The sequence below is a fragment of the Bombina bombina genome, chromosome 1, assembly GCF_027579735.1.
Source record: "Bombina bombina isolate aBomBom1 chromosome 1, aBomBom1.pri, whole genome shotgun sequence".
Classification (NCBI taxonomy): Eukaryota; Metazoa; Chordata; class Amphibia; order Anura; family Bombinatoridae; genus Bombina; species Bombina bombina.
In genome coordinates, this window is record NC_069499.1 from 392,741,125 (window position 1) to 392,768,898 (window position 27,774).

At 37.3% G+C, this 27,774-nt stretch overlaps 1 protein-coding gene across 3 annotated transcripts in view; it reads left to right on the forward strand.

Moving 5' to 3' along the window:
* The window catches only part of LYPD6B (LY6/PLAUR domain containing 6B), a 253,595-nt gene that overhangs the window by 193,365 nt on the left and 32,456 nt on the right, over window positions 1–27,774 (forward strand). For all 3 annotated transcript variants that reach the window (XM_053698289.1, XM_053698288.1, XM_053698290.1), the window contains exon 2: window positions 18,392–18,550. In XM_053698289.1, coding sequence (XP_053554264.1) covers window positions 18,439–18,550 — 112 coding nt within the window. In that variant the 5' untranslated portion in view covers window positions 18,392–18,438. The remainder of the gene's footprint in view (window positions 1–18,391; window positions 18,551–27,774) is intronic.

The following is a 27,774-nucleotide window of genomic DNA, read 5'->3' on the forward strand; positions in this document are numbered from 1 at the left end:
ACATACCATTATTATAGTATAACACGTGCTAATATACATATTGCTACCATACTATATGTATCATCCCCATAGACAACGCAGCAATAAAGTGCACATAAAAACAATCAAAGCAAAAATCTTACTCCCCCAAAGTGGATCCCACAGTATATGACATATGGGAAAAACATAGGGGCATATTTACATATTCTAACCGGTTGACTAATGAGGTTATAAATATAGACCCTACTATGTTCAACACCAACATAAGCATGTACAATGAATATTATTAAATATGCTTCATAACTACATGAAGCATGTGTAGAAACTTCACATACAGTGAGTACCAAAGATGCGTCTGGCATGTATCCAACTTTATCAATAAAAGGGGCTGAAATCCAAAGAGGTGTTGAGGCCCCTTGGGACCAGGGTATCCATCCGATAGATCCATTTGCTCTCAAGTTGGAGCAATCTTTTCGCTTTGTTACCACCCCTAGGCAGAGGTGGCTCATGATCAAGCAGCATTATTTGTAGGCTCGAAACACTATGCTTGAAATTGATGAAGTGGCGTGCCACCGGCTGATCAGATTCGCCCTTCGTCAATGCCTCCCGAATAGTGCACCGGTGATTGGCCATCCTTTCATGGAAGGTAGTTACCATCTTCCTGATGTAAACTCTAGAACATGGGCATATCAGCATATAAACAACGTAAGTACTGGTACAATCTATGGCGTATGGTATATCTGTGATTATTGTGTGGGTGTTGAAAGGATGACCCCCTAAGCATACCATTGCAGGTGAAACAACTGCCACATGGGAAGCAACCCTTCTTAGTTGATTTCAACCAGGTGTCCTTAGTATAGCGATCAACTGGGTCCGTTTTGACCAACAGATCTCTTACGGCTAGATTTAGAGTTTTGTCGGTAAAGACCCGCGTAGCTAACGCTGGCTTTTTTTTCCCCGCACCTTTTAAATACCGCTGGTATTTAGAGTTCACAGAATGGCTGCGTTAGGCTCCAAAAAGGGAGCGTAGAGCATAATTTACCGCCACTGCAACTCTCAATACCAGCGGTGCTTACGGACGCGGCCAGCTTCAAAAACGTGCTCGTGCACGATTCCCCCATAGGAAACAATGGGGCCGTTTGAGCTGGAAAAAAAACCTAACACCTGCAAAAAAGCAGCGTTCAGCTCCTAACACAGCCCCATTGTTTCCTATGGGGAAACAGTTTCTAAGTCTGCACCTAACACCCTAGCATGAACCCCGAGTCTAAACACCCCTAACCTTACACTTATTAACCCCTAATCTGCCGCCCCCACCTCCTGCATATTTTTTTTAACCCCTAATCTGCCGCTCTGTAAACCGCCGCAACCTACATTATCCCTATGTACCCCTAATCTGCTGCCCCTAACACCGCCGACCCCTATATTATATTTATTAACACCTAATCTGCCGCCCCCAACGTCACCTCCACCTACCTACAATTATTAACCCCTAATCTGCCGACCGGACCTCACCGCTACTATAATAAAGTTATTAACCCCTAAAGCTAAGTCTAACCCTAACACCAACACTCCCCTAAGTTAAATATAATTTAAATCTAACGAAATAAATTAACTCTTATTAAATAAATTAATCCTATTTAAAGCTAAATACTTACCTGTAAAATAAACCCTAATATAGCTACAATATAAATTATAATTATATTGTAGCTATTTTAGGATTAATATTTATTTTACAGGTAACTTTGTATTTATTTTAACCAGGTACAATAGCTATTAAATAGTTAATAACTATTTAATAGTTACCTAGTTTAAAATAATTACAAAATTACCTGTAAAATAAATCCTAACCTAAGTTACAATTAAACCTAAAACTACACTATCAATAAATTAATTACATAAAATACCTACAAATAAATACAATTAAATAAACTAACTAAAGTACAAAAAATAAAAAAGAACTAAGTTACAAAAAATAAAAAAATATTTACAAACATTATAAAAATATTACAACAATTTTAAGCTAATTACACCTACTCTAAGCCCCCTAATAAAATAACAAAGCCCCCCAAAATAAAAAAATGCCCTACCCTATTCTAAAATACAAATAGAAAAGCTCTTTTACTTTACCAGCCCTTAAAAGGGCCTTTTGCGGGGCATGCCCCAAAGAATTCAGCTCTTTTGCCTGTAAAAAAACATACAATACCCCCCCCAACATTACAACCCACCACCCACATACCCCTAATCTAACCCAAACCCCCCTTAAATAAACCTAACACTAAGCCCCTGAAGATCTTCCTACCTTATCTTCACCACGCCGGGTATCACCGATCAGTCCAGGCTCCGAAGTCTTCATCCAAGCCCAAGCGGGGGCTGAAGACGTCCATCATCGGGCTGAAGTCTTGATCCAAGCGGCGGCTGAAGAGGTCCATCATCGGGCAGAAGTCTTCATCCTATCCGGGCAGAAGAGGAGATCCGGACCGGTAGACATCTTCATCCAAGCGGCATCTTCTATCTTCTTCCATCCGACGACGAGCGGCTCCATCTTCAAGACCTCCGGCGCGGATCCATCCTCTTCTTCCAACGTCCTAACACAGAATGGAGGTTCCTTTAAGGGATGTCATCCAAGATGGCGTCCCTCGAATTCCGATTGGCTGATAGGATTCTATCAGCCAATCGGAATTAAGGTAGGAAAATTCTGATTGGCTGATGGAATCAGCCAATCAGATTCAAGTTCAATCTGATTGGCTGATCCAATTAGCCAATCAGATTGAGCTCGCATTCTATTGGCTGTTCCGATCAGCCAATAGAATGTGAGCTTAATCCTATCAGCCAATTGGAATTCGAGGGACGCCATCTTGGATGACGTCCCTTAAAGGAACCTTCATTCTGTGTTAGGACGTCGGAAGAAGAGGATGGATTCGCGCCGGAGGTCTTGAAGATGGAGCCGCTCGTCGTCGGATGGAAGAAGATAGAAGATGCCGCTTGGATGAAGATGTCTACTGGTCCGGATCTCCTCTTCTGCCCGGATAGGATGAAGACTTCTGCCCGATGATGGACCTCTTCAGCTGCCGCTTGGATCAAGACTTCAGCCCGATGATGGACGTCTTCAGCCCCCGCTTGGGCTTGGATGAAGACTTCGGAGCCTGGACCGATCGGTGATACCCGGCGTGGTGAAGATAAGGTAGGAAGATCTTCAGGGGCTTAGTGTTAGGTTTATTTAAGGGGGGTTTGGGTTAGATTAGGGGTATGTGGGTGGTGGGTTGTAATGTTGGGGGGGTATTGTATGTTTTTTTTTTTACAGGCAAAAGAGCTGAATTCTTTGGGGCATGCCCCGCAAAAGGCCCTTTTAAGGGCTGGTAAGGCTTTTCTATTTGTATTTTAGAACAGGGTAGGGCATTTTTTTATTTTGGGGGGCTTTGTTATTTTATTAGGGGGCTTAGAGTAGGTGTAATTAGCTTAAAATTTTTGTAATATTTTTATAATGTTTGTAAATATTTTTTTATTTTTTGTAACTTAGTTCTTTTTTTATTTTTTGTAACTTAGTTCTTTTTTTATTTTTTGTACTTTAGTTAGTTTATGTAATTGTATTTATTTGTAGGTATTTTATTTAATTAATTTATTGATAGTGTAGCGTTAGGTTTAATTGTAACTTACGTTAGGATTTATTTTACAGGTAATTTTGTAATTATTTTAACTAGGTAACTATTACATAGTTATTAACTATTTAATAGCTATTGTACCTGGTTAAAATAAATACAAAGTTATTTGTAAAATAAATATTAATCCTAAAATAGCTACAATATGATTATAATTTATATTGTAGCTATATTAGGATTTATTTTACAGGTAAGTATTTAGCTTTAAATAGGATTAATCTCCTCTCTGGCATACACAATGGGGAATCTCTTACATTTTGTCGTTTCTCTTGTAATCTTGGCCAAAATGTTTGTTGTTCTCATTATAATAAACTATTACACTACCACAGAATTATACATCATAAAACCATAACACATTTTAAAAAAATTATAATAATTTTACCATATCTACATATTTTATGAACCACAAACTAAACGAAATGTTGGCAGAAATCTTTGCTGTCTATTGTGTTATATCTTGTTTGCCTTTTAGGATTATATTTGTTCAGCTGAACTTTTTTGGCGTTTCCATGTTGGAGTGTAGTAAGCATTGAAGATAAGAGATTTGGGTGTGGTGTGTAAATTTATTGAAAGACATTTGAAAAAAAGAGAGAGAAGGAGAGAGCTACTAATGATATGAAGACTAGTATCGTGGGAAATAAATAAACCTTTTATGTAATTAAAAAAAATAACATTAATTTTAATCTACTAAAAATCTCTGTCTGTTATATATATATATATATATATATATATATACATATACATACACACACATACACTCAAACACACGGAGAGAGAGAAATTTACCTTATGAATATGATTTGATAGGGTCATGCATATGTCATGTCCTGTTTATTGTTAGCCTTGGAAGTTTTATTTGGCATGTTCTGTTATAGGTATTGTTACACAAAACTGAGATAATCACTCTGTGGTTTTATGGTGAGTCAAAAGTGAGTTTGGAAACATTTTAAGTTTGCTTATAATCTGGGAATGTGGCGCACAAGCCAGGAGCCCTGTCATCAGTACTTCATATCTTTCTAGAAGGGCTAGTTGTTTACTGTACTAAAAAGAGGTTATTGGTCTCTGACAGCTTTCTACACCACTAGTGTAAATAGCACATTATCTTGTATTATTTCAAGTGATATCATTTTTATGCAAATAGAAATTTTATAATCACGTTTAAAGAAAATTAAAATGAAAAAGTAAATAAAACACACTCACATACAGCTCTGAAAATGATCAGTTTCTCTGCTATTTATAGGTAAAATTAACATTTTTGTTTTATTCTATAAATTACTGACAACATTTTTCTCAAATTCCAAATAAAAATATTGTTACTTAGAGCATTTATTTGTAGAAAATGACAACTATTCAAAATAACAAAAAAGATGCAGCATTTTCAGACCTCGAATAACGCACAGAAAACAAGTTCAGCAAGAGTTCAGTAATCAATGTTTGTTTTATTAAAGTGACAGTCAACACCAGAATTGTTGTTGTTTTAAAAGATAGATAATCCCTTAATTACCAATTCCCCAGTTTTGCATAACCAACACAGTTATAATTATACACGTTTTACCTCTGTAATTACCTTGTATCTAAGCCTCAGCAGACTGCCCCCTTATTTCAGTTCTTTTGACAGACTTGCATTTTAGCCAATCAGAGCTGTCTCCATGGTAAATTCACGTGCATGAGTTCAATGTTATCTATATGAAACACGTGAACTAATGCCCTCTAGTGGTGAAAAACTATCAAAATGCATTTAGATTAGAGGCGGCCTTCAAGATTTAAGAAATTAGCATATGAACCTCCTAGGTTTAGCTTTCAACTAAGAATTACCAAGAGAACAAAGCAAAATTGGTGTTGTTTAAAATTACATGCCCTATTTTAAACATGAAAGTTTTTTTTGGACTTGACTGTCCCTTTAACCCATATTTTCATTCACAGCTTTCATGTGTCTTGCTTTCCACCAGTCTTTTGGGTAACTTTTATTCCTCTCCTGGTGCAAAAAATTCAAGCAGCTCAGTTTTTTTTTTTAAAATAATCTTTTATTGAGGTTTTGCATTTGTGAAACCATACAATAAATGTCTTATGACATAAATGACAACATTTTCAAATGACAATACAATGGTAGAAGCAGGAAGCAAAATGATTGGTAAAATATTAACTTCTGAAACCTCCATTTTATAGTTTTAGAAGCTTTCATAGATGACTAATTAGCTGGCCGCTTATAGGCCCTTTAAAAAAGGTAAAACTGGCAAGGCGTGTTAGTCATATCAGAGAATCTATTTGGTCTAATGATACTTACAGGGCCGGCGCTCCCACTAGGCAAACTAGGCAGCCGCCTAGAGCGCACTGCCGTCTAGGGTGCAGCCGGCCCCAAAGTATAACTGTGGTGTGAATCGTGATGCGACCACCATGACTTCTACATGTAAATACAGTGTAACTTTCCGTAAATTGGTGCAGGCTGCATCTGTACCGTGCAGCAGTAAACATAGTAGTACAGATGTGCTTCTTATGTAGCGGCTGTCCATGGTACCTACAGGTTGAGACAACCCCCCTTCCCCCACTCTGGTTCCGCTCAATCAAAACTCTATGCCTTGCCCTCCATATCCAGGTTGAACCCCCATCCTGCTCACGCTGCTCCCGGGCCACACCCACGCCCCCTGTCGCCACTCCTGCCGCCTCCACAAGCCAGTCAGGGACAGAGCACGGGAGACTTGCATTGACAAGGTAGCAGAGATTTTAAGTGTTATTTTTTAATGTCTCTTTGTATATACACCATATTAGCAGAATATTAGCACACACACCAATCATGTACCTAAGTTTTATTTATTTGGGTCTTAAAAGGGATGTTGTATGTCTGGAAGCTGGGGGGGGGGGGGGGTTCACAAGTGCCAGAATACATAGTTTAGTCACAGCTTGCTCTGAAGGCTGTGAATACAAATCCTTTAATTTAGGAGCTTTTTTTTTAAATTGTTTAAGTTGTACTTAACACACCAGACAACATGCTTAACAAAAAAATAAAAAATAAAAATAAGAAAAATAAGTTAACAACTGAGGCAAGCGTAAGATCTTTGGTCAGTAAGCCCCTTGTTGCTTTTGGTTCTTTGATATAGCAGTCTCTTTAACAGGTCAAAATGTTTTCATATTATATGATATAAAAATAGATAGAGCAATACAGGAGGTTGCAACTGGCAAGCTAATTCCTTGATGGCTGTTTATTTTATATATATATATATATATATATATATATATATATATATATATATATATATATATATCATAGACTGATAATATATTGGGTTCCATTTTACCCCTTGCCAGTAAATTCAGACACTTTTTGTATTGTGTTCAATGGTGCCAGTCCTTGTGGGCTGTCAGCTTGCAGTTCTATTAAACTATTTAAAGAGACATTAAACACTTTGAGATGGTAATGTGAAATGCTAGATCATATATATATATATATAGCATATATATATATATATATATATATATATATATATATATATATATATATTTATATATATAGCACATGTATGTTATAATTTTTTATTTTATTTTTGGTGAGGGGGGGGGGGGGGCAAGTAGCTGTTCTTGCCTAGGGCGCAAAATAGTCTAGCACCGGCCCTGGATACTTAGTAGGTATGAAATATAATTGTAACAATGAAAGTAAAATATAAACTTGAAGTACCGCTTGAGGTAATATAAAATAAATGAGCTAAACACATAATCACAACAATGATACAAACAGTCTCTCTTCAAACAAAACAATAACAAGTAAACTGAATATAGTGAAATAGGACCTCAGTTTAATTATTTTTAATTCCTCTCAGATTCACGAGGGGTCACTAACGGACCCCGTTGAATTAAAACTACACATAGAGGGAATTTAATGATATAAACAGTCGCTCTTGGACCATGAGAGAGTATAACAATAAAATATTGTGGTGTGTATATATATATATATATATATATATAACAAATAGCTAAATAGTTCTCTATCTTCTTGCTTAAACTATTTTTGGGAGAGAGAAAGAACGTTGTGAGGGTTATATTATGTAGCATTACGTTTGCACATGCACGGTATAACTCTTAAGATACAATAGCTGTAGCTTGTTATATAGACCATAGTGGCACATACATAACTATGTGATACAAACAGCATGCAGTGATGTACAGGTAATATACTGTATGGTTACATGTATTGTAATTTACAAGGCAACCGTAAATGCTGAGGTGTATGAACAATTTACAAGATATCAGACCTTTAGAAGTAAATACAAAAAAAAAGCAGAACAGCTAAATTTAAGGGCACTGCAGAGTACATAGTACATCAACATGTTCAATATAAAGGCAATAATAGATCATCAGGTCACAGAGAGTAGTGTTTATGAAGAGCTCACTCTCACATAAAGTAGAACCTTTAGTTGCACCGTACAAAGTAGTATCCAACATTACTGTCCTCATGACTAGGTTACTGCTTTAGGGGCATGGGGATATGGGGTGCAGAGTTAGCTGCTCGCCTCAGGGGCAAATCTTCTGGGGATGTCTCATAATCAGGCAACTTCAGCATAGATATATTCCAAGTAAGCATAACCCAGTGTGTCATGAAGAGTAAGAGCTGCCTAACTATTGGTAAACTTTACCAAATACCTATTCTTCGTGGGGTTCTGAACAGTTTGAGTTGGAGAGACTTCAGGCCCTGCCTTGCATCCCCGGGAGCTGTGAGGGTTGTGAGATAGTCTGTAATGATATCATCTCTATCTCTGTTAGGCGGGTAGTAGCCCATGATAAAAGTGACAGCACAGGATTCCAAACTTTTCGACAACTGAGTGATGGAGGTAGTCCCAGTGGTATCCACTGTTTCAAGCCTCTTGTTGCTTTAAATCTTGAAAGAGTTCCCCCTTCATTGACTGGGAATGTAGCCACCATGTGCTGCTGTGTACTGTCAGCGCTTCGCTCCGAAGTATTGGCCGCATGCTTCTCGGCTGAAACAGATATCGAAAGTAGGTGTTCTCTGTATCCCCGACATCTTCTGAGTAGCTAGCGAGGTCTGTTTCCGTAAGGCTGGTTTTTGAGGTCTGCTTAAAGAGGGTGCGATGTGCATTGAAGATTGTTCTCTCTACCTCTATAGTTTCATAATTAGTTTCCTCAGGGCCATTATGAGGTCATCATATTTACTGTTCATCTTTTGCTCCAGCTTGTCAAGCAGTACTTGCCACTTTATATAAGGGTCCTCCATATTTAGTAAGGATGATAGAGAACTACTGTATGTAGTTATGTAGGTAATTAAAGTAGTGTAAGTATGATTGCGTGTTTGGGGTGTTGATGTTTGCAAGATAGGCTGCCACTCAGATCTCCCACCGTTCACTTTAGAGCTCCAAAGTAAGCGTTTCTGTCACATGAGCATTGCCATCTTATTAGTTTCGATCGTTAAAAAGGTTCATCATCGGTCAGGAGTTAGGATCGGTAGTTAGATCATTTTATAACTGGCATATTATTAATCTGAAACCAGGAGCCTCTAGTATGTGCGACCTGCCATGGGCGCTGTCAGCTCAGCTTTTTTTGATGGCTTGTGGTTTTCAATAAGGGTTTAGGTCTGGATATTGGGCTGGCCATGACAGGGTCTTGATCTGGTGGTCCTCCATCCACACCATGATTGGCCTGGCTGTGTGGCATGGGGCATTCTCCTGCTGGAAAAACAATCCTCAGAGTTGGGGAAAATTGTCAGAGGAGAAAGAAGCAAGTTTTCCTACAGGATAACCTTGTATGTTGCTTGATTCATGCATCCTTCACTAAGATAAACCTGCCCAATTCCAGCCTTGCTGAAGCACCCCAGATCATAACTGATCCTCCACCACAGTTCACAGTGGGTGCTAGGCACTGTGGTTCGTAGACCTCTCCAGGTCTCCGTCAAACCATTAGATGACCAGGTGTTGGGCAAAGCTGAAAATTGTACTCATGAGAGAAGATGACCTGGAATTGGGCAGATTTTTGCTTTGTGAAGGATGCATGGATCAAGCCACATACAAGGTTATTTTGGAAGAAAACTTGCTTCCTTCCTTCATCTCTGACAATGTTCCTCAACAATGAGTATTGGTTTTTCAAGCAGGACAATGCTCCATGCCACACAGTCACGTCTATCAAGGTGTGGATTGAGGACCACTAGATCAAGACCCTGTAATGGTGAGCGCAATCTCTAGACCTGAACACCATTGTAAACCACTGAAATGTGATCAAGTGGAAGATGGATGGGTCACAAGCCATCAAACAAAGCGGAGTTGCTTGAATTTTTGCACCAGGAAGGGCATGAAGTCACCCAAACAGCAATGTGAAAAACTGGTGTAGGGCATGCCAAGATGCATGAAAGCTGTGATTGAAAATCACGGTTATCCCACCAAATATTGATTTCTGAACTCTTGTTAAGTTAAAACATTAGTATTGTGTTTAAAAATGAATATGAACTTGTTTTCTTTGCATTGTTTGAGGTATGAACACACTGCATCTATTTTGTTATTTTAGCTAGTTATTTTCTGCAAGTAAATGTTCTAAATTACAATATTTTTATTTCAAATTTGGGAGAAATTATGTCAGTAGTTTATAGAATAAAACACAAATGTTAATTTCACTCAAAAACATACCTATAAAATCCAGAGAAACTGATCATTTTGCATTGGTCTCTTAATGTTTTCCAGAGCTGCATATGTGTGTGTATATGTGTGTGTGTGTATCTATGTGTGTGTGTGTATGTATGTGTGTGTATGTGTGTATATGTGTGTGTATGTGTGTGTATTTATGTATGTGTGTGTATATATGTGTGTGTGTGTGTGTGTATCTATGTGTGTGTGTGTGTGTATGTATGTATGTGTGTATATGTGTATGTGTGTGTATGTATGTGTGTGTGTGTGTGTGTGTATATATATGTGTGTATGTATGTGTATATGTGTATGTATGTGTGTATGTGTGTGTATATGTGTGTATGTGTGTATGTATACTGTTTGATATTTATTTAAATATTTGAAATTAGGGTTGCACCGATACCGATACTAGTATCGGTGCCGATACCAAGTATTTGCATGAGTACTTGTACTCATGCAAATGCACCGATACTTAAACCGATACCTGCACTTCCTACCCATACTCAAACTGCATGTTCCCATTTCATTTTAAGCTGTAGTGGAGACTCAACTAAAAATGGTTCACTTCTGTTCTTCCAATACAAATTGCTGTTGTATTGTATTATTGTAAGAGAGATCACTGTACCTTGTTCAGACAAACCCCTGAAGTACTGGGTAGTTAATAAACTGAGATTTTAAGCTCTGGCTAAAATGGCCCAAAATGATCTTTCTGCCCCATGCAGTAGTGCTGAAAATGAGACTGTTCTGCTTAGCATCAAATGACATTACTGATAGCAGAAACAGACGTATAGCTGAACATTCAGAGATGCTTCTGTTCCTTAAAAAGAACTTGCTACTAACTTTTCAAAAATTATTATAATTGCTAGATGAGCATTGGTAAAGCTTACCAGTCAAATGTAAGCTAGCCCATAGTGTTGTTCCCCATGTTTAAACAGTGCACTGGTATATTTTTTACTGCATTGCACTTTTGGTTGGTTGTGGTATTACATTTGTTATTTATTGTTGTTATTATGAATATATTTGAATGTAATATTTTTATTTATAAACGTGTTCTGTGAAATTTCTTTGTTTTTAGAACTTTGTGACAACAAGCAAATAAAACTGTTTTATTATTTCATAATATCTTTTGAGTTACAGTTCTTCATAATTATAAAGAAGCTATCTTAAATTATTAGTCTGTATTGTGCTTGGGACACTGTCACATGACATTAAAAAAGAATCGGTAATTGGTATCGGCGAGTATTTAAAAAAAAGTATCGGTACTTGTACTCGGTCTTAAAAAAATGGTATCGGTGCAACCCTATTTGAAATATATTATTTGAAATACATTTTGATATTTTCATGCAAAGCAATAAATCTGAAATTTACTTTGGAACATCTCTTTTCTTTTACTTATCTCCACAAAGCTCAAAAATACTTTAAAAAAGGTATTCGCTTTTCTTGTAGAATTCTATACAGGTTCTAAACAGCTATTCCTTGTCAAATTAATAAGTAGAGTTATTGGCTATGCCTTACTCAAGCATTATGAAAAATACTAAATATATTAAAATAGTGCATTTCTTTTACAGACCGCTGTATTCCTCTTTTAGAAAGTGCTGGGCTACCTGAATATAAGCTCCTGTGTGAGGCAGGAATTTTGTACAAGCTAAGCATGCAGGAAATGTTAGTATAGGAATTTCAAATGCATGCGAAGAAAGGTGGTTGTTTGATGCCCCATTTAAAAGGAATACTAAACCCAAATTTTTTTTCTTTCATGATTCAGATAGAACATGCAATTTTAAGCAACTTTCTAATTTATTCCTATTATCTAATTTTCTTCGTTCTCTTGCTATGTTTATTTGAAAAAGCAGGAATCTAAGAGCAGGCCCATTTTTTGGTTCAGAACCTGGGTAGTGTTTGCTGATTGGTGGAATCAACAAGCGCTAGTATCCAGGGTTCTGAACCAAAAATGGGCTGGCTTCTAGGAGTAAATTAGAAAAGTTGCTTAAAATTGCATGCTCTGTCTGAATCATGAAAGAAAAAAATTGGGTTTAGTATTTCTTTAACAGCACTTTTATATTTTGTCTAACTACATTTCTAACACTCTTGGCTAAGGCACATTTAAAAAATAAAAAATTAGAGATGACATTAAGAAGCATGTTGCTGTAGGTATACTTTGGTAGAGCAGAATGCGCTAATGGTATTTGGTTTATGAAGTGGCAGATTTAGTCCAGTGGTTGCTACATTCCTGTTTTGTAGAAAATCCTTTTGACTTATGTGGCAAAGAATCAAAATATCATAGGTAGGACTTCCTGAAATGGTCCCACTGACCAAACAGTAACTCCCATAATATTTGTTTGAGATATGATGCCCAGAGTTCAAACAAAGAGCAATCACAAATCTGACATTGTTTCAGCATACAATGGCAAAGTTCTGCTCCAGTTAACCTGCTAAATAAGAAATACCTGGCATGACTAATATTGAGTTGGTATGCGGAAAAATTTAAAACATAACTTTGCCTACACATTATTATTTTCTGTGCAGCTTATAAAGAGCTTACATAGATCTTAAATGCAATATCTACATAAGAATAAATATTGAATTATCAAGTAAGCGGTGTCAGCTGTATTCCTGTTTAAACATAGGTTGATGACTTTTAGACTGGGATGCACATCAGCTGCTGTCTATACTGATATTCAGAGAAAACGCTCACACTTGAGCATTAATTGTGCTAGAAGTAAGCATTTTGCGCTCGTTGTTTGCACTCGTATTATGAGTTGAAAGTAGACTGTTTTCGCTTGTGCGCTAACCCGACGAGTTCAAAATGACTAACTTACAATATCGCATGCACGTTTATGTATTCGCCCATAGAAATCAATGGTGAAAAAAACCTAACACTCCACTCTTGCGTGAACCCGATCGCATATTCTCATGTGCGATAACTGACATGAAATATGAATATTTCACATTCTAATGTACATTGAATAATATGTTCTATTAATCCATAAATATATATTTCTACATATATCTGATGTTTTTTTTTTTTTACAATATATATATATATATATATATATATATATATATATATATATATATATACACACACACATTGATTGGAGTAGCCATGTTAGTCCAGAGATTTAGATATCAAAATAACAAGAGTATTGCATTGAGTAATGATACTTTTTTATTGGACTAACTATACATTTATAAGATGACAAGCTTTCGGAAGAGTTCCTTCCTTTATCAAGTCTGAAGCTTCAGTATTGATTCAGTATTGGTCAGTATTGCTTCAGACTTGATAAATGAAGGAACTCTTCTGAAAGCTTGTCATCTTATAAATGTATAGTTAGTCCAATAAAAAAGTATCATTGCTCAATACAATACTCTTGTTATTTTGATATATATATATATATGTAATTTATATATATTATATATGTCTAAATATGTGTACATATGTATTTATGTGTATATATTCCTGTAAACTAGTATCTTTGCCCTAGCTCTGTGGCTGACGGATCACTGGTTTGGGCTGCCGCACATTCCTACCCCCAGACATCTGAGCTAATGAGCAGTGTAGTAATCTTGCTATTAAACTGTCATATAAGCAGTTCATAAAGACTTCCAGAATTTACCTCACATCTGTGCTAATATATGGATGTACACATGGAGGGAAATGTAAAACAGTTTTTGCATGACCTGACCACCCTGTTGAATGGCTTCCAACAAGAATTTCTACGTGAATTGAAAGTGTATTCACTTCTATTATTGACACCTATTCTGAATGAGGGGAGAAAGGAAATGCTATGATGAATGAGATGCACTGTTCTACGCTCTAAGATAAGAGTTGCGCTTTTGGGTTAGAGACCTGCTTGATCAACGTGGGACAGAAGTGTGCTGATTGGGATGTGGTCTCAGAGTTGGGATGTATTCTTATTGTAGGTCTGAAGCCCATGTTGGAACAACAGAATGCAACACTCGCTGACGCTGGCAGATCAGAGATGAGAGAGAAATGGACATATTTGCTGAGGGATAACACTGACAAATTTTCACCTATGAGCTCTGTTTTACAAGTACTATGCTTCAGGGACTTTCCAGGTTGAGAAGACTGGAATGGGGTAAACTTTTGTATCTCTGTCTCTCTCTGTGTCTCTCTCTCTCTCTCTCTCTCTGTGTCTCTCTCTCTCTGTGTCTCTCTCTCTCATATACTATGTGCCAGGACTAATGTAAATTTGCTTTGGCATAGCTTATATCTGTCATGAAGATTTGATGATCAGAAGTGATGTAGGCTACGACTAATTCATATGGTTATTTGTTATACATTTTAGTAATGTTTTACACACTAAGGGCCCCATGTATTAAATGGCGAGTGGACAGCTTCTCAAGTTGAGAAGCTGGCCGCAAGCCTTTGCTGCATACAGACGGTGGGTTCTCTTCTCAACTTGAGAAGCTGTCTGCACATCTTTGCTGCATACAGACAGCGGATCTGTTCTCTTCCCAACTCGAGAAGCTGTCTGTACATCTTTGCTGCATACAGACAGTGGATCTGTTCTCTTCTCAACTTGAGAAGCTGTCCACACGTCTTTGCTGCATACAGACAGCGGATCTGTTTTCTTCTCAACTTGAGAAGCTGTCCGCACGTCTTTGCTGCATACAGACAGCGGATCTGTTAGTCTGCTGGCCGGTATGCATCATTACACACTCAGATGAGTGTATAATGCCCGCCCCTCTCACGTGAGAGAAGGGACTGTCAATCACCGAGAGCGAGCGAACTAGCTCTCTATGATTTACCTTCTCCATTTCTGATGACCACTGCTTCTTACATTGCGGGAAGCAGGCTCGCATGTGCAAAGCAGCCCTGCAAGGGCTACAGAGCAGCTTACACTATTACACAATTTTGTTGTGGTTCACTATGCCAGCTCTGAGAGGAATCCAACCATGTGGCTCCCTCCTCTTTCCTGAGCTTATAAAATCTTTTAAGCATAAGCTAGTTGTGCCAGTTAGTGCTGGATATAAGTAGTGTTCTACTGTGTGCAGAAGACTAGGTAGATTATTCTGTTTTTATGTCGGGTTTAATACATTTACTAGATTTAGATCTTTAGAATAAATCTTTGCTGGAAGCCCTGGGCCTATACGTAATAGTAGCCTTTGGGCCAGGTAATATTATTGATTGAATTTGTCACACAGGTGCATAGTAATTCAAGTAGAAAAAAGGATCTTCAAGTTTAAGATTAACTTTTCCTGGTGCCCTCCTGGGCTTTGGAAGACAATCGAACAGTATCTATTGATGTTATATAATCATTCTCAAATGTTCAGACAAATAATCTTACTAAAACTGTATTTAATATGTCTGATGTAGCGCAGTAAACTGTTTGAACTTATACAAAAGGTGCCATATAGCTTCTTATTACATGTAGATGTCCTACATTAATGATTATGTTAAGGGAAGTCCTATGTCATATTCAATGTAGATAGAGATCTCAGTAATAGGAATAATTATCCTCCATAAGTGTGCTAAGTGAGATCTGGGTCCAGAAGTGGCCCTTCTAAGTTTTTATATGCTTGATTTACTAACACTGTGCTTCATTCATTAAAAAAAATAATCCTTTCCCCCAAAATACTGAAGTACTTTGCTGATTGCAAAAGCCTTAAAGGGACACTGAACCCAAATTTTTTCTTTCATGATTCAGTTAGAGCATGCAATTTTAAACAACTTTCTAATTTACTCCTATTATCAATTTTTCTTCGTTGTCTTGCTTTCTTTATTTGAAAAAGAAGGCATCTAAGCTATTTTTTGGTTCAGAACCATGGAAAGCACTTGTTTATTGGTAGGTGAATTTACCCACCAATCAGCAAGAACAACACAGTGTGTTCACCAAAAATGGGCCGGCATCTAAACTTACATTCTTGCATTTCAAATAAAGATACCAAGAGAATGAAAAGAATTTGATAATAGCAGTAAATTAGAAAGTTGCTAAAAATTGCCTGCTCTATCTGAATCATAATAGAAAAAAAATTGGGTTCAGTGTCCTTTTAAGTTTAATTTAAATTGTACAGAACTAAATGAAGAACTCTAAGATCTTGTTTTCTTTTATTTGGCGCTCTGTCAGCTTAGCGTTAAAAATGCATTGTACTGTGGGCCGCTTTTATGTTAGGGATTTATCACTTCTGTGCTGGCGGACTTGCAGATGTTAGTGCGCACTAGACTTGAGGGATAAATTCAGCTTTCAACTTGAAATATGAGTGTAAAATTGGAAGTGATTTTAAAACACCATACGAGTAACATTTCTGTGCTCCTCCTGTAATCTAATGCAATGTGTTTAAGGGCTACTCCACAAGTTGATAGTTAATTCATGCTATTAAAGGAATATGAAACCCACATCTTTTTCTTATATAATTCAGATTATGTAACTTTCTAATTTACTTCAATTATCTATTTTCCTTTGTTCTTTTGGAATCATTTGTTGAAAAGCTGGGACATATGCTCAAGAGCCTGCCCATTTCTGGAGCACTATATGGCAGCAGTTTTGCAAGAATGTTATCCATTTGCAAGAGCACTAGATGGCAGCACTGTTTATATTTACTGCCATGTAGTGCTCCAGATGCCTACCTAGGTATCTCTTCAACAAAGAATATCATGGGAACAAAGCAACTTTGATAATGGAAATAAATCGGAAGCTTTTTTATAGTTCTGCAATACACTATTCCATATAAGTGAAGCCATTATAATCATTTGCAGGTCCATCTTGAGTGCAGTAAAAAAGGTGAACATTTTAGCATAGACAGATAAATAAGACAAACATATGTGTTTTAGGTCTGTACAAAAAATACATTTAAATATGTCTGCAGTTTGGAGCAAAACATCATTATTATTTTTTCAGAAACAAACTGTTTAGGATCATGTATAATGTATAGAGGGGTTGATCCTTAGGGGCCGATTTATCATTGTCTGTCCGACATGAGACGATGTAGCGTATCATGTCCGACAGACAACGCTGAATGCTGACAGAATACGCTTGTGCAATGCCGCCCCCTGCAGATTCACGGCCAATCAGCTGCTAGCAGGAGGTGTCAATCACCCAGATCGTATAGGATCGGGCGGATTGCAGACCGCAGCCTTAGAGGCAGTGGACAAGTTATGTAGCAGCGGTCTAAAGATAACTGAAGGCTGAAGGCTTGCGTGGAAACGGGGACATCAGAGGCCATTCGGCCCATGATAAATCGGCCCCATAGTTTGGCAAACAAATGTGTAACTACCACAATCTACACATTGTTTTAAAAACATTCTAGAAGTGTAACAGTGAAATGCCATTACAAGGTCACACATTACAAGGTTTGTCACATAATGTTTTTTCCTTTGTTGACTTATGCTATGAAATTCATTTTGTTCCTGATATTGCTCAAAGATTAAACCAGCACTCTCTCACAACTCAACTGAATTAACAGTTGGTCTCCGGTGGCATTAGGTACACTTGATTATTTCACTTATTATATAAATGTTTATTAAAAACCTAGAGGCTGATGTGGATTAACAATCAAAATGTCTCTTTAATTATTGCTGGAAAATTAATGAATTTTTTTTTATTTTTATTTTAAAATGATATGTATGTGACTTTTACACGTTACCCATTTGTTTGGTTTAGTGGGTTCTCGATTTTACATCTTTTTTTGCCTCTTTTTTTTTTTTTTTCTTCACTTGAGGATGACGTTTTTCACAAAACAAAATAGTTGAAAAATGAAAAGCTCTAATTCTTAGAGTGTGTAATTTCAAGAGTAGTGACCCTGCACTACTATGTGCTTAACTTCCGCAGAGGGGTTAAACACACTGTAGAAGTACCACTCAGGAGAGCATTGCTGGCCCCGAGTGGAAACTGACGCTGATCCGGTCAACAGTGATAGTTACACAACTCTGAGTCATGTGACTAGTGCTGCTGATTGGGGCACTTTCAATTCTGGACCAGCAGTGCTCTGTGAGTCCTGTGTTGTACTTCTACTGTGTGTTTAACCCCTTTTTGGGGGTTAAACACATAGTAGTGCTCAGTCAATAATCTTAAAATTACATGTTCTAACAAATTAAATCAAGAATTTTTTTTACTATTATGGCCATTGAACCTTTATTATTCCACAAATAAACTTAATGAAGTGTCCTCTTTATTTCAGGTGTGGTACTTGGGTAACTGATCGAAATAAGAAGAACTTGTTTCAGCATGCTGACCTCTCATTTCTTAATATTATGCTACTTCCACCTACTTGTTTTGTTGAAGCATAAAACGTGGGCGAAAAACATAAACTTCCACAACGTGAGACCCCCTTTAGACCGTAAGTAGCAGCAATTACTTAAAGGGACTGAAAACACCTTGCAATTAAAAGAAATGTCTGTTGTCTTGCTATAGAATAACATCAGCCAAGTCATTTTGAAAACAAATTAAGATCTTGTTTTCTGCAATAGTTTTTCAATAGACAGACTCCACCCAGCATTATTCTTATTTGGAGAAGCCAATCCAGGCTTCAGTTGAATCCAATTAAGAAAAGATATGTAGCAAGTTTAAAATAGCCATGAAAATTCAACAGGAAGCCTTTGTGCTGTTCTAAAAAAGTAGAAAAATAAGGTGTTTACAGTCTCTGACTATATATATTGTTTATTATGTGTTGGTTTCTTTATTGGGGGAAATTAGTTTAGTTTTCAAATGTAGAATTTCTTTCATAAAATGATGATGGTCCACAGTTCTCCATAACATATGGAATATATTTCTCGGCACTAGGTGGAGGTCAAGAGCCCAAATCAGAACTTAACCCCTTAACGACCAAGGACGTACGTCCTCAAAAAAAATACAGTTAATGACCGAGGACGTGTGGCATACGTCCTTGGTCTGGAAAGCAGCTGGAAGCGATCCTGCTCGCTTCCAGCTGCTTTCCGGTTATTGCAGTGATGCCTCGATATTGAGGCATCCTGCAATAACCCCCCTTGGCCATCCGATGCAGAGAGAGCCACTCTGTGGCCCTCTCTGCACCGGACATCGGTGGCCAGTATCGTTGGTGGGTGGGAGCAAGTCTGGGAGGCGGGTGGGCGGCCATCGATGTGCCGAGTGAAGTGGAGGGGGGCGGGACAGGCGGGAGCACGCGCGCGTGCACAGGGGCGGCGGGAGGGAACCGCTACACTGCAGAAAAACAAAGTTTAATAAAAGTTAAAAAAAAAACATTTTAAAAAAAAATTACATAATCATCTAAGGGATCTGGAAGGGGGGGGAAGCTACACTACAGAAAAGGGCAATTAAATAAAAAAAACATACTTTTTTTTACTAAACTGAGTACTGGGAGACAGCTGCCAGTACCCAAGATGGTGCCCATTAAGGCAGAGGGGGAGGGTTAGAGAGCTGTTTGGTGGGGAATCAGTGAGGTTGGGGGCTAAGAGGGGATCCTACACAGCAGCATATGTAAATATGATAAGAAAAAAACAAAAAAAAGCCCAAATATAGCTTTTATTTTAGTACTGGCAGAGTTTCTGCCAGTACTTAAGATGGCGGGGACAATTGTGAGGCGGGGGAGGGAAGAGAGCTGTTTGGGAGGGATCAGGGGGTCTGATATTTCAGGTGGGAGGCTGAGCTCTACACTAAAGCTAAAATGAACCCTGCAAGCTCCCTACAAGCTACATAATTAACCCCATCACTGCTAGCCATAATACACGTGTGATGCGCAGCAGCATTTGGGGGCCTTCTAATTACCAAAAAGCAACGCCAAAGCCATATATGTCTGCTATTTCTGAACAAAGGGGATCCCAGAGAAGCATTTACAACCATTTGTGCCATAATTGCATAAGCTGTTTGTAAATGATTTCAGTGAGAAACCTAAAATTGTGAAAAATTTAATGTTTTTTTTAATTTGATCGCATTTGGCGGTGAAATGGTGGCATGAAATATACCAAAATTGGCCTAGATCAATACTTGGGATTGTCTACTACACTACACTAAAGCTAAAATTACCTCTAAAAGCTCCCTACATGCTCCCTAATTAACCCCTTCACTGCTGGGCATAATACGTGTAGTGCGCAGTGGCATTTAGCAGCCTTCTAATTGCTAAAAAGCAACGCCAAAGCCATATATGTCTGCTATTTCTGAACAAAGGGATCCCAGAGAAAAATTTACAACCATTTAAGCCATAATTGCACAAGCTGTTTGTAAATAATTTCAGTGAGAAACCAAAAGTTTGTGAAAAAATTAGTGAAAAAATGAATGATTTTTTGTATTTAATCGCATTTGGCGGCGAAATGATGGCATGAAATATACCAAAATGGGCCTAGATCAGTACTTTGGGATGTCTACTAAAAAAAATATATACATGTCAATGGATATTCAGAGATTCCTGAAAGATATTAGTGTTCTAATGTAACTAGCGCTAATTTTGAAAAATAATGGTTTGGAAATAGCAAAGTGCTACTTGTATTTATGGCCCTATAACTTACAAAAAAAGTAAAGAAGATGTAAACATTGGGTATTTCTAAACTCAGGACAAAATTTAGAAACTATTTAGCATGGGTGTTTTTTGGTGGTTGTAGATGTGTAACAGATTTTGGGGGTCAAAGTTAGAAAAAGTGTGTTTTTTTCCATTTTTTCCTCATATTTTATAATTTTTTTTATAGTAAATTATAAGATATGATGAAAATAATGGTATCTTTAGAAAGTCCATTTAATGGCGAGAAAAACGGTATATAATATGTGTGGGTACAGTAAATGAGTAAGAGGAAAATTACAGCTAAACACAAACACAGCAGAAATGTAAAAATAGCCTTGGTCCCAAACGGACAGAAAATGGAAAAGTGCTGTGGTCATTAAGGGGTTAAAGGGACACTGAACCCAATTTTTTTCTATCGTGATTCAGATAGAGCATGCAATTTTAAACAACTTTCTAATTTACTCCTATTATCAATTTATCTTCATTCTCTTGCTTTCTTTATTTGAAAAAGAAGGCATCTAAGCTATTTTTTTGGTTCAGGACCATGGAAAGCACTTGTTTATTGGTAGATGAATTTACCCACCAATCAGCAAGAACAACACAGTGTGTTCACCAAAAATGGGCCGGCATCTAAACTTACATTCTTGCATTTCAAATAAAGATACCAAGAGAATGAAAAGAATTTGATAATAGGAGTAAATTAGAAAGTTGCTTAAAATTGCATGCTCTATCTGAATCATGATAGAAAAAAATTGGGTTCAGTGTCCCTTTAAAATCCCTCCCATCTCTCTCTAGTTTTGTTCTTGCCCTTGTAGGAGATAGTTGATAATATAGGTTGTTTCAGCTACTTGCTTATGGATTATAAATTGGGAGATCAGACCTAGGGAATATCATTTACAAAGAAAATTTCCCACCTTTTCCAAACATAGACCATCGGCTTGGGTATTAATCCCATATGTTATGGGCCATCATCATTTTACGAAAGATAATACAATGTATACTTACCTGATGAATTTTTTCTTTCAAAATGATAATGGTCCACAGACCCCGTCCGTTTCAATGTTTGGGCGATAGTTTTAATGACGCCTCTACAAACCCTGCTTTATCTTTCCTACCTATATGTTTCCTATTCTGTACTCGGATATACATTAAACTAGAGAGAGATAGGAGGTGGGAGGGATTTCAAGCTCTGATATGAGTTCTTGACCTCCTCCTAGTGGCGGGAAATATATCCCATATGTTTTGTAGGACCCTGGACCATCATCATTCTGAAAGAAAATAATTAATCAGACAAGCATAAATGTTGTAAACTATGCAAGTAACAAACAGCTAGATTACGAGTTTTGATCGCTATAGGGATTTTAATGACCGCCACAAAAGCGGCATTATTTCACCTCCCTATAGCGCGGCTATTACAAGTTTTAAAAAAAGAAGGCTTGTGCGGACTATATGGTTTTGTTGAGCTCCATACCGCACTGAAATCAAGCGCTGCCTTGACGTGCTCGTGCACGATTTCCCCATAGACATCAATGGGGAGAGCCGGCAAAAAAAAAGCCTAACACCTGCGATCGCGGAATGAAAAGCTCCGTAACGCAGCCCCATTGATGTCTATGGGGAAAGAAAAAGTTAAGTTTAAACCTAACACCCTAACATAAACTCCACGTCTAAACACCCCTAATCTGCCACCCCTGATATCGCCACCACCTACATACAGTTATTAACCCCTAATCTGCCACCCCCAACATCGCCGCCACCTACATAGTTATTAACCCCTAATCTGCCACCCCCAACATCGCCGCCACCTACATAAAACTATTAAACCCTAATCTGCCACTCCCGATGTCATCGCCAATATACTAAAGTTATTAACCCCTAATCCTCTGGCCTCCCACATCACTACCACTAAATAAATCCATTAACCCCTAAACCTAACCCTAAAACCCCCTAACTTTAACATAATTAAAATATAGCTAAACTAAAGTTACAAATATTAACTAAATAATAACTATTTTAAACTGAAAACAAACTTACTGTAAAATAAAACCTAAGCGAGCTACAATATAACTAATAGTTATATTGTAGCTAGCTTAGGCTTTATTTTTATTTCGCAGGTAAGTTTGTATTCATTTTAACTAGGTAGACTAGTTAGTAAATAGTTATTAACTATTTACTAACTACCTAGTTAAAATAAATACAAACTTACCTGTCAAATAAAACCTAACCTGCCTAACACTAAAACCTAACATTACAAAAAAAATAAACACTAAAATTACTAAAAATAAAAATAACTAAATTACATTAAAAAAACCCCCAGTAAATTACAAAAAATAAGAAACAAAAAAATAAAAAAGCATTACACCTAATCTAATAGCCCTGATTGGAACAGCCAATAGGATTTTAGCAGCTTTAATCCTATTGGCTGATTAAAATCTTTCAGCCAATGGTAATGCAAGGGACGCCATCTTGGATGACTTCACTTGCATTGAAATTCCAGTTTACGGCGGCAACCATATGATGAGGATGCTCCGCGCCGGATGTCTTCAGGATGGACCCGCTCCGCGCCGGATGGATGAAGATAGAAGATGCCGTCTGGATGAAGACTTCTTGCCGCCTGGATGAGGACTTTGCCGGCTGGATGAAGACTTCTTGAACTGTAAGTGGATCGTCGGGGTTAGTGTTAGGTTTTTTTAAGGTTTTTTTGGGTGGGTTTTATTATTAGTTTAGGGTCTGGGCATGTAAAAGAGCTAAATGCCCTTTTAACCCTTTGAGTGCTAAGCACTTTCCCACCTGGGTGCTAATATTTTTTTTTATTTTTTTTATTTTTGAAAAAAAAAGTTTAACTTTTTTTTTTTACAGACCCCCAAGACTTATACTGTTGGAAAGGTTAGGCGATTACCTTTCCAACGGTGGGTCTTGGGGGTCTGTAGCTGCTTAGATGCCTGAGATACAGGCTTCTAAGTAGCATGCCCCCTCCTCCTATACTTAAAGGGATACTGAACCCAAATTTTTTCTTTCATGATTCAGATAGAGCATGCAATTTTAAGCCACTTTCTAATTTATTCCTAGTATCAATTTTTCTTTGTTCTCTTGCAATCTTTATTTTAAAAAGAAGACATCTAAGCTTTTTTTTTTAATTCAGAACTATGGACAGCACTTTTTTATTGGTGGATGAGTTTATCCACCAATCGGCAAGAACAACCCAGGTTGATCACCAAAAATGGGCCGGCATTTAAACTTACTGTCTTGCATTTCAAATAAAGATACCAAGAGAATGAAGAACATTTGATAATAGGAGTAAATTAGAAAGTTGCTTAAAATGTCATGCTCTATCTGAATCACAAAAGAAAAAATTTGGGTACAGTGTCCCTTTAACATTGTTAAGTATAAATACAGTTGCACAGTGACGTCATCACGTCATTGTGCGTGACATCACCGCACATCACATGAAGCCCAGGTGATGCCTGCCACTCTACAGGCACGATCTCCAGGGTAGGAGCGGTTAGGAGCCCCCAGATTTCCCTCAAGGTGGGAGAGTGCTAATGACGGCTCTGAGCCGTCATTAGCACCAGAGTAAGAAACTCTGTGACGGCTCAGAGCCGTCATTAGCACTCAAAGGGTTAAGGGCAATGCCCATACAAATGCCCTTTTCAGGGCAATGGGGAGCTTAGTTTTTTTAGATAGTTATTTTATTTGGGGTGGTTGGTTGTGGGGATGGTGGGTTTTACTGTTGGGGGGTGTTTGTATTTTTCTTACAGGTAAAAGAGTTGATATCTTTGGGGCAATGCCCCACAAAAGCCCATTTTAAGGGCCATTGGTAGTTTATTGTAGGCTAGGTTTTTTTTATTTGGGTGGGGGGCTTTTTATTTTTATAGGGCTATTAGATTATGGGTAATTCTTTTTTATTTTTGATAATTTGTTTCTTATTTTTTGTAATTTAGTGTTTGTTTGTTATTGCAATTTAGTTATTTTATTTTTTGTAATTAGATACTTTTTGTAATTTTTAGATTAGTGTTAGTTTTTTTTGAATGTGTAGTTTAGTTTAATTTTTTTGGTAGTTAGTTTAATTGTAGATTAATAATTATCTTAGTTTAATTGTTAGTTTAAAATTAATTTATTTAATTTGACAGGTGAGTTTTAATTTAATTTAAGATAGAGAAATTGTAATTTTAATATAAAGTTAGGGGGGCGGGTTTAGGGGTTAATAGTTTATTTTAGTATATTTCGCTGTGGGGCTTTCGGTTTAGGGGTTAATAGTTTATTTAAGTATATTTCGTTGTGGGGGCTTGCGGTTTAAGGGTTAATAGGTTTATTATAGCGGCAGAGTGGGCGGACGGCAGATTAGGGGTTAATTATATTTAAATAGTGTTTGCAATGCAGGAGGGCGGCGGTTTAGGGGTTAATAGGTTTATTATAGTGGCAACGATGTCGGGGAGCGGCGGAATAGGGGATAATACATTTTAATAGTGGCGGCGATGTCCGGAGCGGCAGATTAGGGGTTAATAACTTTATTATAGTGTTTGCGATGTGGGAGGGCCTCGGTTTAAGGATTAATAGGTAGTTTATGGGTCTTAGTGTACTTTTTAACACTTTAGTTATGAGTTTTATGGTACAGCTTTGTAACGTAAAACTCATATAACTACTCACTTTAGATGGCGGTACGGATCTTGTGGTTATAGGGTGTACCGCTCACTTTTTGGCCTCCCAGGCAAACTCGTAATACCGGCGCTATGGGAGTCCCATTGAAAAAGGACTTTTTTAAAAGTGCGGTACTGACGTTGCGTGACAGGCTAAAAGGTGTGCGGTACACCTATACCGACAAGACTTGTAATAGCAGTGTTAGGGAAATTGATGCATTATGGGCCATAACAATGTTATTTGACTCATAACGCAAAGCTCGTAATCTATCTGAAAGTTTTTAATGTTACATTGCTTACTGGTAAATTCCCTTTCACATAATACACCCATCCAGACCAGCATTGCCTTTTGTGTAACTAAAGAGCTGTAGTACTGACCACAAGAGGGTACTAGAGTCCCTGATAAGTTTGTATTACTACAAGGACCCTTGAGATACTCATCATGATAAAGCAGGAGATGACAAATTTAGTAGCCAGACAAAATATTGAGGAGACAGACATGTTGTTTAAGTAGCCAGTAAAGGCTTTATCTGCATACAAAATATACAAGAAATTAAAAAAAAGAAACTTTGGCTGTCCATTTTTTTTATTTTTTTTTTAAACCTGTGCTAAGAACAGAACAAGATCTCGCCAGTTACTTATGGCATATTGTACTTAAAGGGACGTCAATTTAAATAATGCACCACTGCACATTTACCTAATTTTATCAGACATGTTTTCATCAAGATTTCCTTTATGGCTAGACCTTGTAATTTGTTATATAATGACGGGTAATGAAACGAAAATAGAAGAAATTGAGGTTTTTTTATGCTCTTTTCTGTTGCATACAATGCAGCAAACAAGTAGGACAAGGGTGACATAAGGGTGTTTGCTGAACAAAATCTGGGATAGCAGTAACGTTGAGGACATTGATTAAAGGGACATTAAACACTAAATACATGCTAGATAGAATGATGCATTCAAAGAAAAGATTAGTCCATGACTAACATGTAGATGTATTTTTTAAAGTTTCATTAGTTGTTTAAAAAGTGACAAAATAAGTGTAAAGTTTTAGTGTCTATAAAACACTGGGAGCTGCCATGTTGTAACTTGTGTTACCTTCTCTGCTGTGGCCAATTAGGGGCAGTTATAAATAGGTCACTAGAGTGTGCAGCCAATGGTTGTGCTGGATTTAACAGTGTTCTGCACTTCCATTTCTAACAGGAACTGAAAAGCTCACAATTTCAGAATGGAATTACAGGCAAAGAGGACAAAATAAATAATGAAAGTATATTGAAGTGTTGTTTTATATATACAATTTATCATTTTATATTACCATCTCAAAGTGTTTAATGTCCCTTTAAGTGCCAAATTTTGAGATTGCTTCTGAAGCAGAGTAACAAGTTGTTCATAGGACTAAGGGAATCTCTTAGTGGTGTTGATGTTATAATAAAACAATAGTGTAAATATAACCACAAAATCAATAACAGATGTGATTTATAACGTATATAAATGTGTATATGACTATTTAAAAGTCTGTAATAATTCCTTCTGTGATTCAAACGTGATAAGCTCCAAATAAAAATAAAGAATAGAAAAAATACAGTGTACTATTATTTTACCTCAGTGAAATGTCCTAACTTACTAATATTCATGGTTTCTATTTAGAGCTAATACAAGCTCTATATAGTAATGCAATCCCAAATTTAAAGCTGTCATTTGCAGCTGTAGCAGTAAAAATTTGCTCCATTTCAATAAAACTGCATCAAACATGCAAGAAAGAAACAAAAACTAAACATAATAAAGCCCTGCATACAATATAAACAATTATGCTTTTTGTTTGTTTGTAGAAGAATCTTATACACATTCAGGAGCCCACACAAACTCCTTTTAATTGGCAGACCTAAGTATCTATCAGCTCTCATGAATAGCTGTTCAGAGAAAGGAAACCGTGACCTCTGTATTACTATTTATTATAAAAAATTCTTAAAACACTATATTAAAATAATGACCAGTGTAGAAAGTCCAATTTACATACCTGTTTATAAATAATGTACATAAAGCTGGTACGAGGATGGCAGTAAATTGCCCCTTCCGTTACATCACTGGTTCCTAAAAATCAGACGTACATCTCTACACAAACACCTGTGGATTTCTCAAGGTTAAAGGGATACTAAACCCAAGAAAATTGATAATAGGAGTAAATTAGAAATTTGCTTAAAATTGCATGCTCTAGGAGTTCCGGGGGAGGAGCATAAGCTTAAGGCCACGTAAACGCTTGCTCTGAGTCTCCCAGCAATAGCCGTTGGCAGAGAAACCTTGTGCCGAAAATCCAAGACCTTGGGCGGCCTGCATAGCAATCTACACACCGCTACCGGCACTCCTTTAGTGCTTAATCATCGCACTAACCTGCACATTGCAGCAAATCAGAAGGACTGATTATTACCGCTTCTTGTATCTACTCCTATCTCACTTTGGTGG